At 55.9% G+C, this 15,884-nt stretch overlaps 1 protein-coding gene across 42 annotated transcripts in view; it reads left to right on the forward strand.

Moving 5' to 3' along the window:
* The window catches only part of UBE3C (ubiquitin protein ligase E3C), a 112,435-nt gene extending 103,274 nt beyond the window's left edge, over positions 1–9,161 (forward strand). For all 42 annotated transcript variants that reach the window (XR_014067103.1, XR_014067105.1, XR_014067099.1 and 39 more), the window contains 2 exons: positions 1,258–1,388; positions 7,595–9,161. Coding sequence is in view for 34 of the 42 variants with exons in the window: in XM_081535486.1 (XP_081391612.1) it covers positions 1,258–1,388; positions 7,595–7,765 (302 nt within the window). In the remaining 8 variants the exon portion in view is untranslated. The remainder of the gene's footprint in view (positions 1–1,257; positions 1,389–7,594) is intronic.
* The last annotated feature ends 6,723 nt before the right edge of the window (positions 9,162–15,884 follow it).

The raw sequence follows: 15,884 nt of genomic DNA on the forward strand, positions 1-15,884 counted from the left end.
GGATGTATATTGTAGGACTCACCTTCCATGAAATGCCTAGAAGAGGCGGGTTCCTAGACGCTGGACTCCAGTCACCAGGGGCTGGGAAGGGCACCGGCAGTCCTGCCTCATGGTTGGAGGAGTGTGTGCCTGGGATGAGGAGAGTGTTGGGCTGGAGAGGGCAGTGGTGGCTGCACGGCAGTGTGCGCGTAATCAATGCCCTGGGATTACACACCTGAAAGTGGCTTAAATGATAGATTTTACGGTGTGTCTTTTACCACAGCTAAAAAAATCTGTCCAGACTCATCTACCCAGAGCCCTCTGTTCTGTTGAGTGCTATCGCCCCACCTTTCCTCCAGGGCCACTTTTGAGAAGGTTTTGGAAATGGATATGTATGCAAACACGTGTTTGCGTCTCCCCTTTCAGGAATGACTCATCTGTATTTCTCTAAGTGGGAACCCTGATGTTTATGTCCAGGGAGACAATACCTGAGGTCTCATTGTCCTCCCATCAGTCCAGCCTTTGCTTGCCCAAAAGTGGTCTTGGCCTCTTTGCATTATCCTGTCTGCACTGATAGCATTTACCTTTAACGATCCCAACTGTTCCTATTCCAGTAAATAGGTTTAAAATATTACCATATTCATTTTGGTGCCAATTAATACACTTAAGATATTTTATTGATGATATTTCTGTAGTATATTAACAGTGAGGGAACAATATGTAGCAATTATTTTAGTTTTAGGAAGCACTTAACTAGATTAAAAGTTGTAAGTAGCAGATATTACTCTTCAGAGCATTGGTCTAATCGAGTGCTGGGGTTGGTAGTTATCCATGGTCTGTACCTTGTTGTCAGAAGGATGGGTGATAAATTTACATACTAAGATGTGTTGGTGAAATAACTAGCTCTGTTAAAAATCTCAGTGTGTCTGCCATTTCTGGGTGCGTGACCGTCATGTGAGTCCTGTGTTATGCAGCGTTTGCTCCCCGGCCGAAGCCGAGTCTCAGCTCCTCACAGAGCTCTGGAAGCTCAGATCCTTAGCAGCACGTTTTGCTGCCCGAGTCCATCTTGTTTGTTCCTCACTCTGGCCTCCGGTGCTTTATCCTTCTGCCCCCCTGCGTCCTTGCCTGCCGTCTCCCAGGACAGGGTGGGCTTTGAGCCACAAGCCGCTGCCCCTCCCTGGCCTGGCACGACGGAGAGGAGCTGCTCCGGTGCCTTGGGAGAGCCCCGATTCTGCGCTCACCTTGTTTTTCCTGAAGATGTCTTCCTCTTTGTCCTAGGAGGCTACTCTGCCGAGCACCCCGTGATTAAGGTCTTCTGGAGAGTCGTGGAGGGCTTCACGGACGAGGAGAAGCGCAAACTGCTCAAGTTTGTGACGAGCTGTTCCCGGCCCCCCCTCTTGGGGTTTAAGGTGCACAGGCTCGGGGCCCAGCGGTGGGGGGTGGGGGGACAGTGGGGGCCGTGAGCCAGTGCGCACACGTTTTCAGAGAACAGTGCTTGCTGCAGCGGTCACAGCGCCCAGGCTGTAGCCTCATTAACCCAGTGTTTCGACTTGGTCACTGAAGGATTGGCTGCTGTCTGTGTACCTGGAGCTGGTTTTACTGGGGTTTTTTCCTGCGTTCACAGTCCTGACCCATTGCTGGGGTGTCGCTGTGACGAGGCTTAAACGTGAGCAGACGCTGCAGCCGGGCGGGCTGACGCTGACGTCCGTCACCAGTCCTGGGGTCTGTGCGGCTCGGGCTGGCCTCCCTCCCCGCTGAGGAGGGCGTGGGCTCCACGTGCTCACCGTCCGCTTGCCAGGGGTGACAGGAGAGCAGCTGATCGTAGCGCTTCTCCGTCACTTCACGTCACGCCGCCTGGCGCTAGCGTGTCGTCTCTGGTCGTTCATGTTGATCTCATAAATGGGCGTAATATTTTTATCAGTTGAAATTGGTCATGGGACAGCTTGGGTTTTCCTTACTCATAGTAAAAGAAATGAAGTTAGGTTTAATAAGCAGACAGTGGTTGTATATAACATGAAGTTATGCCAAGTTAGGGAAGCATGTACATTGACGCTCATGGATTGACATTCGCCTTCCAGTAACCTTTCATTGATGAGTTATGTGTCAGTTATTTTACTTTAAATTACTTACAATGTATAAAAAAGTTGCAAGAATTGAACAGAGAACTTGCCAGCCCAGGTTCACCAGTTGTTATTGTCACATTTGTTTGTCATTCTGTATTCATGTGTTTCTTCTCAGAATCATTTGGGAGTAAGTTAAAAATATCATGTTTCTTGCACATTTTTCTTGCAATGCCAGTCTCTCTTAATAACCACAGTTAAATTATCAAAGATAAGGAATATGCAGTGATAGATTGAGATTATCTAATCCTCGGGTTCACAAGTACGATCCTGAGACCAGCAGCTTCAGCACCTCCTGAGGACTTGTTACAGGTAAACATGGTCAGGGCTCACCCGGACCCCCTGCATCAGCTCAGGGAGGGGGCCAGCCACCTGTCTTCACTGCCCTCAGGTGTCGAGGGCGCCTGCAGTGGCTCCAGCCCCGTGGTGTCCTCCATGGACCTCACGTTCCCTGGTCTGGAATCCAGTCTGAGGCCGCACGTTGTGTTTAGTGGCCGATCCCCTCCGGCCTGTGCCGTCTTCAGCGGTCCAGTCCCATTATCTGAGAATGTCCCTCAGTGCAGTGGAGCAGCTCCACCGTCAGGACACCTGTGCTTAAGACGGACACCCTCACGTGTTCACACAGCGCTCACAGAACTGCAGCCCACAGCTGGTCGTGGAGAAGGAGAATGTGGTCTGTCCAGGCGGTGCCATATATTCAGAAGTTAAACAGGATGGATCGCTGGTACAGCTGCCCTGTGTGTGAGCATTGAGGGCATCGTGCTGAGAGAGGGGAGTGAGACACAGGGGGCTGTGTGGTTCCTTCTACACAAAATGCCTTTAAAGGGGCGGGAATGGAGAGCTTTGGGGGAGAGATGGCAGCATTCTGAAGTTGAATTTAAACTACACTTAAATGAGTAAATATTACAGTATGTGAATTACACTTTAAAATGTTTTTTTTAATTGACATTAATAGTTTAATACCAGAGAAGGCAATGGCACCCCACTCCAGTCCTCTTGCCTGGACAGTCCCTTGGACGGAGGAGCCTGGTGGGCTGCTGTCTGTGGGGTCTAGAAGAGTCGGACACGACTGAGCGACTTCACTTTCACTCTTCACTTTCATGCCTTGGAGAAGGCAATGGCAACCCACTCCAGTGTTCTTGCCTGGAGAATCCCAGGGACGGGGGAGCTTGGTGGGCCGCCGTCTGTGGGGTCGCACAGAGTTGGACACGACTGAAATGACTTAGCAGCAGCAGCTTAATACAGTGTCCCAAAAAGTGCCATCAGAACTAGAGCAGTGGGAATATCCCTGGTCATCCAGTGGTTGAGAATCCGCCTTGCAATGCAGGGGCCAGGGTTTGAACCCTGGTCGGTGAACTAAGACCACGTGCTGGAAGGCAGCTACACCCGTGTGCCGCAACAGAAGCCCCCCGCGTGCTGCTCAGGCTTAAGACCCGACGAAGCCAAATAGAGTAAACAGGTGGACGTTGAAGCAGAGACACGGGGTGTGAGCTGTGGCGGGAGGACAGTGATCCTGTGTCCCAGGAGTTGGGGGAGCAGTGAGGATAGAGACATGAGTGTAAGCAGGTAGTGGATGACCTCACGCAGTGATGCTAGCACAGCTGAAACCCCTTCTCTGTCTTCCAAAGTCTCAGAGGGAGAAAACTAGCCTGCAAAACAGGACAGCCAGAACCAACTGTGTTTACCAAATAATAGAACATAACGTTAATGTGGACAGTCAAAAAGCAGAGAAATGAGAGCGGGCTGAGCTGTCAGAGCAGTGAGTGTGCAAAGAGGAAACGCAGGCTCGGACCGAGATGGAGAGACACTGCTGTGTGCGAGCCAGATGGCAGACAGGTGGCACAGGCGCAGGTGGAAAGCTGAGGGGCCTGCGCTAGCACCTGAGGTCCCAGCAGGATTGCAGGAAGACTTAGTGATGCTTCTGCTTGGGATATAAGCCCCCCTCCTCCCAAAAGAGATGGATGGATCCACTTGATGGGTTTAAGCCCTGATCTGCAGAACCGGATGTAAAACTTGGGCAGCCCTGAACGAAGCACATCTCTCCTTTTTGGTTCCTCTTAGGCTTGTAGTGAAGTCTGGAAATCTTGCTGTGTAGGAAGGATTTAAAGAGCGGAAGAATGCAGATGAAATGTGCCCAGTGGCTCATGTAAATGGAGTTCATGTAAAAGGCTTTCCATCGATCAGAAGTTTTTATTGTTTAGTAATATAAACAGTCACATGACTTAAATCCTTATATATTAAGATTTTAGTATGATTAGGTAACTTTGTCAATGACATTTATAATGAGAGACAAAGCTTATAGTGTCTTCCAGTTTCAAAAACCACACTAAACCTGGAAGAAAACTGAGCATGTGGTTTCAAGAAGGGAAGTTTGGAGGACCCGCTGCATCAGAGAGCTGAGTGGAAGGCCTTCGCTTCGGTAGAAATGGGGAGTCTGGCTTGAGTCCAGATGCTGTGCCCAGTGGAGGGGCCAGGCTGGGCGTCACAGGCTTGGGGGTGGGAGAGCCGAGGGGCTTGAATTAGCATTTCAAGTCCCAAGTAGAATTGCAGTTAAAATTCTCTGGTCGCCTGTTGATGATCCCGTATAATCATAACTGAGTTATCATTATACCATGAAAAATAATTTTTTGGAAGCCATGAAACATCCTATTTCAGGTGTTTTTTGAGTGATCAAAATCATATTAAATGTGAGGTTAATTAAGCGTTTTCTGGTGCTTTTGACATCATTCTTAGGCTCCAGATTTGGGGAAACCACTGTGATGTGTGTGCTCCCCAGTTCGTTCAGGGTGCCTGCTGGCGGGGTGGCAGACTCAGACTTGAAAGCAGAGAGCGGCTCTTGGCTGAAGCACCCTCGACAGCCAGGTGGCCGCACGTGATCTGGAACTTAGGCCTCTGCTCATGGCCAGTTTGCTGGAGAAGAGCAGCATCTGCTGAAGCTAATTAAAGCTTAATATGCTTAACAAATGTGACTGTTACAGACACAGAAATCATTAAAGTGCTGTAGAAAATTGTTCAGTTCAGGCCTCATAATAAATTGATGATTTTTCTCACTCTGAATTAACGCAAATTCCCGTTGTACTCCGCTTAGTTATGCGCAGAATGGTGCCCTTGACTCAGATTTCAACGAAGAACTTCATTTTTTTAAGTTTTGAGACTCTTAAGTAGGAAATTCAATTAGCATTATGAAAGAAACAGTAAAATGTGGCATATATCTGCAAAATGTATTTCAGACTTTCCATTGAGCACTGACTGACTGTGTGTGCTGCGATCCTTCTGTTTCAAAAATGTGGTATTTTTAATATAGTCAAGCATCTGAGAAAATTGTTTCCCTCAACATCTTCAGAGTGCTAAGTAATAAATGTAACAAATATTCTTTCTGTTCCTCTTTTGGTTTCTATTGAAACATCTTAAGCGGCATTTAAAGTGGCACATAAAAGTAATTAGCCCCCAACTAAAATAAATAAATTTATTAAAATAAATAAATTAATAATAAAATAAATCTGTGGCAAAAAAAAAATTTCAAAAATAAATAAAGTTAAGACCCTGTCAAAAAAAATAAATAAAGTGGCACATAAATTATAACTAGGGGAAAGACAGTGGTTTTAGCAATGTCGCCTGCCACAGAGATCTCTGAGCGGAGGTGGAGCAGACCAGCGTGTGGGCTGTGCGCGCGCCCAGCTTCGCCCACGTCATGAAGCATGTGCTACGTTCAGCATGCAGGTGACGGAGCCCAGGGAAGTGTGGTGCCGGCTGGTCAGCCACCCGCCAGCTGACCGGCGCCCTGGGTCCCTGTCCGGGCAGGAGCGGGACTCCAGTCTTGTTCTGTTTTCCTCCACAGTGGTTAGTAGGTAGTTATTTTTCACGCTATTTGTGTTTTTCCTTGTAACAAAGTTCGTGTTCTCGGTATAGAAAGTGGAGGGGGTGGTTAGTGATGAGAGAGAAACTGCCTGTGGCTGCTCTGTCTGTGCCCCACTGTGGGCGTCCTGGCACCGAGGGGCTGGACCCCCTGTGCGCGGCCTCCGCCAAGACCGTTCTTCACTGGGCTTAAAACGCCCATGTTCCGATCATCTTGTTTCTTTCTTCCTTAGCTGATTTTTCTATAAAGAACAACTATTTTTTCTCATCAGCTCTGAGGTTACCCTGAGGACGGCTAGTACAGAAAAGATGGAGTAAATCTTGACTGTTCCTCATTTACCAGTTACTGGGGATAGCTAGCGTTTTAAGGACAGCCAGTACATTTTAGTTTGTTATCGTTCCGAACCTGTAGCGTTTGCTGTGTTTCAGTCCATGGCACCCCTCCCTTTGATCTCCGTGTCCCATCCGGGGGTGGGCGGTGGGCTCGGGGTCTGTAAATAGGTCCCAAGCAGCTGTGGGTGGCTTCTTGCTTCCTGATGTGACGGGATAGTGACACTTGCTTAACATCTCCTGGCCCATGTCGGGATCACATGTTTTCCAAGAAGCCCTGGTTGCCTTCCTGGAGACCAGGTTGGTAGAGGGCAGGGCTGGGCCCTTGGTCTGCTTGTTGTCACCTGAGGTCAAGGCCTTTCCAGTGCACAGAGCTGGGACATGGGCGCTCTCTTCTTGAGAGAAAAATTCATCAAAGTTCACACTACTTTTTCCAACTGACATTTAGGTGTGTGAAGTTTTTATTTCTTTGATTATATATTTGGCTCTTTCTTTACCAGTGATTAATCTTGGCTCCTGTTATTAATAGTTCATTTGCTTGCTCTGGTAAATTCTAGGATCCTACAATAAGTTATATGTAATTCTCACGTAATAGTTATATGTAACGCTACAGTGATTCTAGAACAACAGTACCAGTAAATTTAAGGTGACATTTCTGAAGACCATTTAAGATTTCTGCCCCCCCCCCTTTTTTGGCCACGCCACATGGCATGTGGGATCTTGGTTCCCCAACCAGAGTTTGAACCCCCATCCCCTTCATTGGAAGCTCATGCCTTAACCACTCTCCCGCCAGGAAAGTCCCTGTGGTTCTAAGACACTGGAAACCCCACCCTCTGTGTGTGCGCCCCGGCACTCGGCACCCAGCGTCCTCTGTTTCACGGGGCCGCCTTTTCTCCGTGCCTGAGACGGCTGCTTTGCCCTGCTCCCGGGCCCCCTGGGGTTCACTTGGAGAGGAGGAACCTCTGCCTTTCCCGTGCTTTCAGCAAAGAGGTTTATTTATACATTCAGCCCTTTACCCTGTACCTTTTAAAATTTTAAACTAATTTTTAAAAGGCAAAAAAATAAAAACTGTAGAGGCCTTTTAACCAAAAAGACTCTGTGTCCCTTGTATTCACGCTGTTCTCTGTCCCTTTTTATGCCTGAAGCCCATACACAGTATTGGGTAGAAATTTGAAGCCGAGTTTGAGGGCAGTGAAAAACCGGGTGTCTCTATGGGGACAGGCGAGAACAGCAGGCACTTCCTGCGTGAGTCTGAAACACTCCCTGCAGGCCGTGCTTGGTGACCACGCCGTGCACCCGCTGTCTTGCAGGAGCTGTACCCCGCGTTCTGCATCCACAACGGGGGCTCTGACCTGGAGCGGCTGCCCACAGCCAGCACGTGCATGAACCTGCTGAAGCTCCCCGAGTTCCCGGACGAGGCACTGCTGCGAAGCAAGCTCCTGTACGCCATCGAGTGCGCCGCGGGCTTCGAGCTGAGCTGACCCGTGGCCGCGGCCCACCCTCTGCGGAGACGGCCGGGGCCTCTGTGGCGCCCCCGGCCAGCAGGGAGCTCGTGCTGGACTCCCCAGCTCTCCTGGGTCCCTCCCCGCCACTCCTTCCTGCATTTTTAAGTGGTTTATTAAGTTGTGCTCATGTATTTAGATGGACGTTGCTTTTCAAATAACTTAAAATAACAAATATTACGTGCCACGTGGCTAGCATAGTAATTTTGCCAAGAAGAGCACAGTTTTAAGACTGGTGGCAACTCAGTGAAATTAACCAAAGATGAAGCTTTGGCTCTGCTGCGGACGAGCCCCCCAAGCTGGCGACCTGGCGCCTGGTGGGGCGCTGCTCCGACCGGCTCCCGTCTGCAGAGACACGGGCCTCTGGGGGCCACTGCTTCTCGGGCGGTTGAATTGTTTACAAGCCTCATTGTTAAAACTAAAGGCTTTTTTTTTTTTCCTGCTACCTTTTCCCAAAGTGGTTAGGTTGGAAAATAGATAACAATGGTAATATTTTATTTGTGTTTTTTAAGCCATCTCCCCAAAACGGGACTAGCATGCTTGTTTCCGGTGTGCCGCTGACCTGCATCGTGATGGTTAGGACATTCCTGTGTGTGGGTGTGTGTGAGGCGGGTCCTTCACGCTCTTCCTTTCTGTCTCCACCTCGTGCCTGGAGAGCTTTCGGGGTGGGGGGTGGGGCCTCCGTCCTGCTCCTGCCCTTGCGCGCCCCGCGTGAGCGATGCTCGGCGAGGAGGCCCGCAGCCCCTCCCGAGTCACTTGAACCAAAGTGGCGCTGCGCCTTTGCACTGCGGCCGGCCCGCCACTCGCTTCCGGTGCTGTGGGGCGGGCGGCCGGGATGGGGCGGTCCTCTCGGATTCGCACTTTTATCAGGACCTGGGGAGGGTCTGAGAGCGTCGCCTGAGGACGCAGGTGCTGGCGGCTGTTCGCTGTTCGCTGGCCGCTGTTCGCTGTCACTGGAGCTCTGGGCTGGCGTGGGGGGCGGGCCACAATTAGCAATATCCTTTTAAATGTGGGGGAGCCGAATGACACTTTTAAGACAATGACCATTATCAAAACAAAATGTATAATTTCTTAATTTGAAGAATAAATTAAGTGTTTAAATGCTATTTGTAGTCTTGATATACAGAAATAAAATAATTAGGGTTTGTCCTTGGTTTTATTTTTTTATTTTAGGTTGTTTTATGTTGGATGTTCTATATCTTCTTTACTTATTAATTGATTTGTATATGCTCAGTATTTCGGAAATGGAATATCTGGGATTGAAGAGAAATGGGCAGTTACTCTTACTTGGATTTTCTTCCTCAGCTATTCTGAGCTTGTTGATTTATTTATATGTTCCAATGGCTAAATATTTGCATTAAATTTTTTTTCCGGAGTTTGTGTTGGAGTCATACCCCAAATCATTGTGATTGGTTCCGTTCTGCCCTAGGAAAGCCACGGCTTCTAACCATCAGTCTATCATCTAAATGTCATCAGTTGAGACAGGGTAATAACAGGGTATGGTTCAGAATCTGAGACACCAGACAGTGACGCCTGGCATCTGAAATGCCCCAAGCAAGGCTTCGACAAGGCTGGCCTGCAGCAGCCCCTCCAGCTCAGCCCCTGGGGAGAGCCAGGCTCGCCGGGGACAGCTGCCAGCCCCGGGTCCCCGAGCGCCTAGCGCCACATCACCGAGAAGAAGCGCCCGAGGAAGGCTCGCCCTCCTCCATCACCCTGTGTCTGCCGCTTCCCGGCCAGTCCTGGCTTCCTGCTTCGTGCTGGCGTGTGTGTGCTTGTGCCAGGGAGAAGAGCTGCAGGCGTACCGTAGTGCAGAAAAACAGAAGCTGAAGGCCTGGGGCTAGAGCCTCGCTAGTATTCCACTGGTGTCTTAGTCACCTGTCCCGAGCTCCTCTGCTCCGGGTCTGAAAGGCTTTCAGGAGCGAAGCGAAGCGTGTCCCGGATCCACAGCCTCGTCCACCACACAGAACTGCAGACGTCCCCGGACTTTGTCTAGGAGGAGTTAATGTCCACTCCCCAAACAGGGCGCGTCACCGAGCCTGCTTTGGGCTTCCGAAGGCTCCTTCCTGGCGTCGCAGTGGTGGCCAGAGCGGACGACCGAGGCCGGTGACCAGCAGGCGCAGGTGGGCAGATGGGAGAGGGCTGAGAGGATGGAGGCCGGGCCGGGCGGGAGGCCCCGGCGCCTCTGGAGAGCCGCGGACCACCAGAGGCCTCTGCTTCCAGAAAATTCGATGAATTCTTAGGCCGGAGTACTTTGCACTGCAGCTTACCTATCTGTGAAATGGGGACAATTAAATACCGGTCTCCCCCCACCAAGACAGACCCCCTTCAGCACCTGTTTTTGGTAACCAAAAGAAATTCAACAAGGATTTGCACTTTTACCAAAAAAAAAAAAAAAAAGGGCTAAAGGTGAAGATTGAGTTTGCTCAGCCTGTCTTGCAGGGAGCGTTTCAGAGGCGGGGTCCGCCCCACAGGGAGCGGCCCGCCCAGCTCCTTCCTCCCCGGGGACCACACGCAGCATCTCCGCATTGAGCCACCATGGCGTGTGCCGTGTCCGTGAGCATCTGGGCTTCGTCGGTTTATCTTGTGCGACCGTGAGCAAGATGGGTCCTCCGCTGACTGCTGCCTCCCTTTAGGCCTCTTCGACTCAGGAAGAGTCTCTGTCAGAGACGGGGGACCCTGCGCTTCGGCTTCACAGGAGGGTTACACGGCTTTGATGAGGGTGTAAATAAGCTTTTGATGTCAACGTTTGTAAACACAATTATAGAACCTTGTTTTAACTTAAGCAGTTTGATGTCACAGGTTGCAGACGTCACATATTGACGTTTGTACCTTTACTGTAACATTGTCACCCTTAGGTAACGCCATTCCCTTTTCCTCTGCACCGACGAGCAGGACAGTCAGGCTTCAGCGCCTCGTTTCTCCGGGTGACCACACCTCTGGGAGCGCTTGGGGCTGCTGTCTGCACCCTGCAGCCGGCAGCGCCCTCGGGACAGTGGGTGGCTGGGCACCATGCCCGTGCGGGCAGGCAGGAGAGGGGACGGGAGGGAGGCGGGGAAACGGGGGCGAACCCCCGTGAAATGACTGTGCCGAGAGAGTCACACTTGAGTAGCTTTCACGGGTCAGATGAAAAGTCGCTCGTTGTGACGTGTCACCTGGAGGAGAGGCCGGCCTGCCCGCCATGAGTGTCTGAGGCCCCACGTCCACACAGACCTCGGCCCCTCCCCCTCCCGGTGCCCTCCCACCACCCGGGGTGCCCCAGGCCTGACACCCGAACCCTCAGGAGGCTGGGCCGTCGTGGGAAGGGTGCAGGTTAGGGCCCGGGGGTGGGGGCGGCGTGCGGCAGGACAGGCTCCTTTCAGGGTCCCTGCCAGGGGGCTGTGCAGCTTGGGCGTGCCGCCCGGGGAAGCTCACCGAGGCCCAGTGCCCAGGGTTTGGGGGGCGTCCCATGGGCTTCCCAGGTGGCACCGGTGGTAAAGAACCCACCTCCCAGTGCAGGAGACAAGAGCTGGGTTTGATCCCTGGGTGGGGAAGATCCCCTGGAGGAGGACAGGGCAAACTACTCCAGTATGCCTGCCTGGAGAACCCCGTGGGCAGAGGAGCCTGGCGGGCCACAGCCCATGGGGTCAGAGTCGGACACGGCTGAGCAACCTAGCACGCGTGCACACACGTGTGTATGTCACACCTGTGTCCCCCGGGAGAGCGGAGCCCATAGAGTGGGCAGGGCTGGGCCAGAGCTGGGGCTCGGTGCACCCGGAAACCTAGGCTCAGGCCCAGGGGGACTGTAGGCCATGCTGGGCTGCTGAGCGCCGGGGGAGGAGCCGCACACGTGCTGCGCTTGGGTGCTGATGCCGGGCACCCAGGGCCTGCAGGCGGCACTGCTGCGGCGCCTGGTGGGCACAGCCGGGGCGGCCGCCTGCCTCTCCACTCCTCAGCACCCGCTGAGCCCTCGCCTCGTGCGGCCGGCAGGGGGCGCTGGGGCTGCAGACAGCACACCCAGGCCCAGACGTATATGTGCACCCTTGTACACACACGCACACACACACACACACACACACACACACACACACACACACGGTTCCTGGGGGGAGGGGGGCTCAGCCCAGCATGCAGGCACAGAGGACTGATGGGGCAGACCAGGGGACGGGACGGACAGACCAGGGGACCGGGGGGAGGACAGACCAGGGGACGGGGACAGACCGGGGGACGGGGAGACAGACCAGGGGCAGGATCTGGCCTCCCAGCCCTGTGGACGGGCCCACCCTGGACATGCTGGCCCTGCCCCAGACGCCACTTCACCACATTCAGGACGCGATGCCCTTTGGGGCCGCTCAGCCCACCACAAGCAGCCCTGAACTCATGGGGTCTCCATTCCCCACCCAGGGATGGAAGCCGAGCCCCCTGCTTGGGAGTGGGAGTGCAGAGTTGGCCCCTGGGTGTCCCCGCCCGGGTGCACTGGGGTGTCCTGCTCTGCCTGCTGGTTTTCAGGTTGAAGTCTCTCAGCCCCTCCCCCTGCTGGGCGTGTGTCCCCAGCCGGGCCCTCCCTGCCCCGGGGCCAGCGCTCAGGCTGGGCTCTTCTGGGAGCCTGCCTTCCCACCCGTCTGCACGTAGTTTAGCTGCTGCTTCTGTTCAGTCAGAGTTGCACATGCGCGCAGTACGAAGAGTCCCTTGATTCTTTAATTTGATAAAAATACAAAGAGAACTCCCCGACCCGCACCCACGGCCTCCTGAACCCCGCTCTGCCCACCGCCTGGCACAGAGTTGAACATGCAGGACTCGCTTAGGTCGGATGCCAGCTGAGCAGCGAGAAGGACAAGCGCCGTGTATGACTCCGGGGCACACCGGCCCGGAAGGCCTTGTTGCCCGTCTGGGGCTCTGGGCGGCCTGGGCGGCCTGGGCAACCGCCGTCTCAGCCAGGGGCCTTCCTTCCGAGCCGCTCCTGGGCTCCTGGGTTTTCTGCATCCCGCCGTCGCCATCGCCGTGGCGGGCGGCTCCCCATCACTCTGAGCCCCGGGCCTTCCCTCTCTGTGCTGAGCGCCACCCTGTCCCCACGAGCTCACCAGCCCTTGTCCAGGGCGCGGGCGGGTGTGGATGGAGGAGGAGACCCCGGGCCCCTCTCAGGTCAGGAAGCTTCCCTGGGGTCGGTTGGGCTGAAGCGTGAAACCCGAGGGCCAGGAGACCCGAGGGTGCAGAGACCGCCGGGGGCAGGGTCGTCTGGGTCAGCGAGGCCACGGCCGGGCAGGGCCCACGGGGCCACCCAGAGGACCAGGGCCCCCAGCGGTGTCCCTGCCCGCGGGGGCTGTTCTGAGCGTGTCGCACGTCTGCAGGGCAGGGGAAGCCCGGCACGGAGAGCGGCCGCTGGCCGTCCAAGGTCTCCCTGGAGCGCGGAGCAGAGACAACGAGGTCAGCACGGCTGCCGACCCTGGCCTGGGGCGGCTGCCCGGGTCACTCGGGCGACACCCATGCCAGCCTGGTGACCGGCCTCCTCAGTGCTGACGGCTCAAAGAACACGTTTCCAACCCAGCTGCCCCTGGGGGTGGCCCTCGGAGGCAGGTCTTCCAGGTGGGCCCCGGTGACCCCCTCGAGCCGAGCCAGACACCCCTCGGCCCAGGCCCCGGTGACTAGCGGGCGGCCGGATGAGGCCGTGTTTCCCGGACACCTGATCTCGGGCCTCTGCTCTCATCCACCAGCCCACACCCTCCCCGGAGGCATCCACGCTCAGTTTCCATGAGCGGGAGGCGCCAGGCTGGGCCGTGGGGTTTGCAGAGCACATTCAATCTCAAGTAACTGAAGACGTAGCTTCAATTATTCACGCCGTTGGCAGAAGCTTCGGTCGCATGAGGTGGTGCATCTGTGCAAACGCCTAACCCACAGGAAGGTCCAGGTGGCCCATGGCGGGGGGGGAAGAACGTGGCTTCTCGCACCCTCTGTCGGGGCCTCGAGGCCATGCAGTGCCCGGCACCACCTCCCAGGGCTCAGCTACCAGGACACTGACCACGGGCGACCAGGCAGCATGGGGCACCTGGGTGCCAGGTCCCCGGGCAGTAGCCGCATGGGGAGGTCACGGCCCCCCTAGAGAGGTCACAGCCACCCAGGGAGGTCACAGCTGCCCCCAGGGGTCACGGACCCCCTGGGAGGTCACAGCTGCCCCGAGAGGTCACGGCCCCCAGGGAAGTCACAGCTGCCCTGAGAGATCACGGCCCCCCAGAGGTCACGGCCCCCAGGGAGTTCGAGGCCCCCCCAGAGGTCATGGGCCCCAAGGGCGGTCACGGCCCCTCAGAGAAATCACAGCTCCCCAGGGAGGTAACGGCTGCCCCCAGAGGTCACGGCCCCCTAGGGAGGTCACAGCCCCCCTAGGGCGGTCACAGCCACCCTGAGAGGTCACGGCCCCTAGGGAGGTCACAGCTGCCCCCAGAGGTCACGGCCCCCAGGGAGGTCACAGCTGCCCCCAGAGGTCACGACCCCCCTAGGGAGGTCATGGCCATCCCCAGGCCTGCGAGCTGATGTCCAGAGGGAAGGGGTCTCAGGCCGATAGTGGACAGAGGCCTGCAGCACGGGTGGACTTTCCCATCTCCCGGGACTCCCGGGTTTGCTCTGGCGGCCTGCCCCTGGAGCACCATGGGTGCACAGGTGGGTGCGGGCAGACAGTGGGCGGAGGTGCAGCAGGGTGACCCGCCGGCATCTGCAGGCCCCCTCCGGTCACGCCGGGGCCTGGGGGAGGAGGCGGGCCTGCTGGGGCAGAGAGCGGAGGGCAGAGGGCAGCTGGATCCAGGTCCAGACTCTGGAACAGCCCCGGCAGGAGGGTGGGGGTCAGGACAGAGCATTCGGGTCAGGTGGACTCTGCCCTCTGCCCTCTGCCCAGCCCTGGGGCCAAGGGCCAGAGAGTCTAGAGACAAGGAGCGGGGTGGACCCGGGGGGTGGGGCGGCCCCTCATCACCCCTCAGTGCACCCCACTGTCCCGTGGACTCCGGGGGGAGCCGAACCCTGCCCTCTGAGACGCCTCGGGGTGGCCGGGCAGTCCTCTCCGCCCCAGAGCACGCTGTGCCCGCACTGGGGCGTCCGTGACATCTGGGGCCACTCGCCCAGTGTGACCCTCATCCCACCCCGACCGGCGTCCTGATGCCCGGCCTATGACTGCTCCTCGAATGTCACCCTGGGCTTCCCGACTCAGTGAAGTGAATTCACACTTGCACACACCCCACGTGAACACTGGAGACCGCTGTGGGCAGCGCCCACCGTCCGTCCACAAGCTGTTTTCCTGGCCCTCCCGAGGGGTGTGGGGCCAGTCTGCTCTGGTCCGCTGGGAGCAAGCCTGCTCAGGGTCGCTGCCCTCGCGATCCGCGTGTCTGGGGGATAGACGTGTACCGGGGGGACCGGGCGAAGGGAAGAGCAGGCCCCGGGGGGGGACCCACACTCGAGCCTGCCCTGTGGGTCGCTGGGTCGAGGCCACTCACGTGGGTGCCCCCACAGCGGCCGCCCTGGGAGGTCCACACCCTGAGCGCGCCCTTCAGGCTCCTGGCGGCCACGCCCCACGTGAATCAGGGCTGCCTGGCTAGGTGGGGCCCCAGACTCCGTGACCTAATGGCGTTGTCTCTAATTGTGGCTGCAGGTCTGCTGGGCACACAGGCGGGCATCGGAGCCCAGACTGTTGGCTACCGGCCCCCCCGGGCCTAGAGTTCTAGCCACTTGTTCACGGCCGCCCCCGACTGCCTGATGACAGGCGGGCAGGGCCCTCAGCCAGTCACTCTGCGTCCCAGGGCCTCGGCTCGGGTGTGGTCAGACTTCTCGAGCTGCTGAGTCAGCTGCGGAGGGCGGGGAGCGATGACCAGAGGGAAAGGACCATCCCTGGGCGGGGCGTCCAGCGTCCGGAATTCCTGACAGGTCTTCATCCTCAAGAGTCCGGGGCGGGAAGTCAGAACACCTGAGAATTTCCACATCTCTAATGTTGATTGCTTTAAATGACTGAGTCATTTTTCTGTGAGGTTGTGTTGAAAATTTGAGGGCCTGGGACTTCCTGGTGGTCCTGTGGTTAACTGAGACTCCAGGCTTCACAGGCAAGGGGGCGCGGAGTTCGATCCCCGGTGAGGGGACTGAGACCCCA

Source organism: Giraffa tippelskirchi, chromosome 10, assembly GCF_054371585.1.
Source record: "Giraffa tippelskirchi isolate mGirTip1 chromosome 10, T2T-mGirTip1v1.2.pri, whole genome shotgun sequence".
NCBI classification, from domain to species: Eukaryota; Metazoa; Chordata; class Mammalia; order Artiodactyla; family Giraffidae; genus Giraffa; species Giraffa tippelskirchi.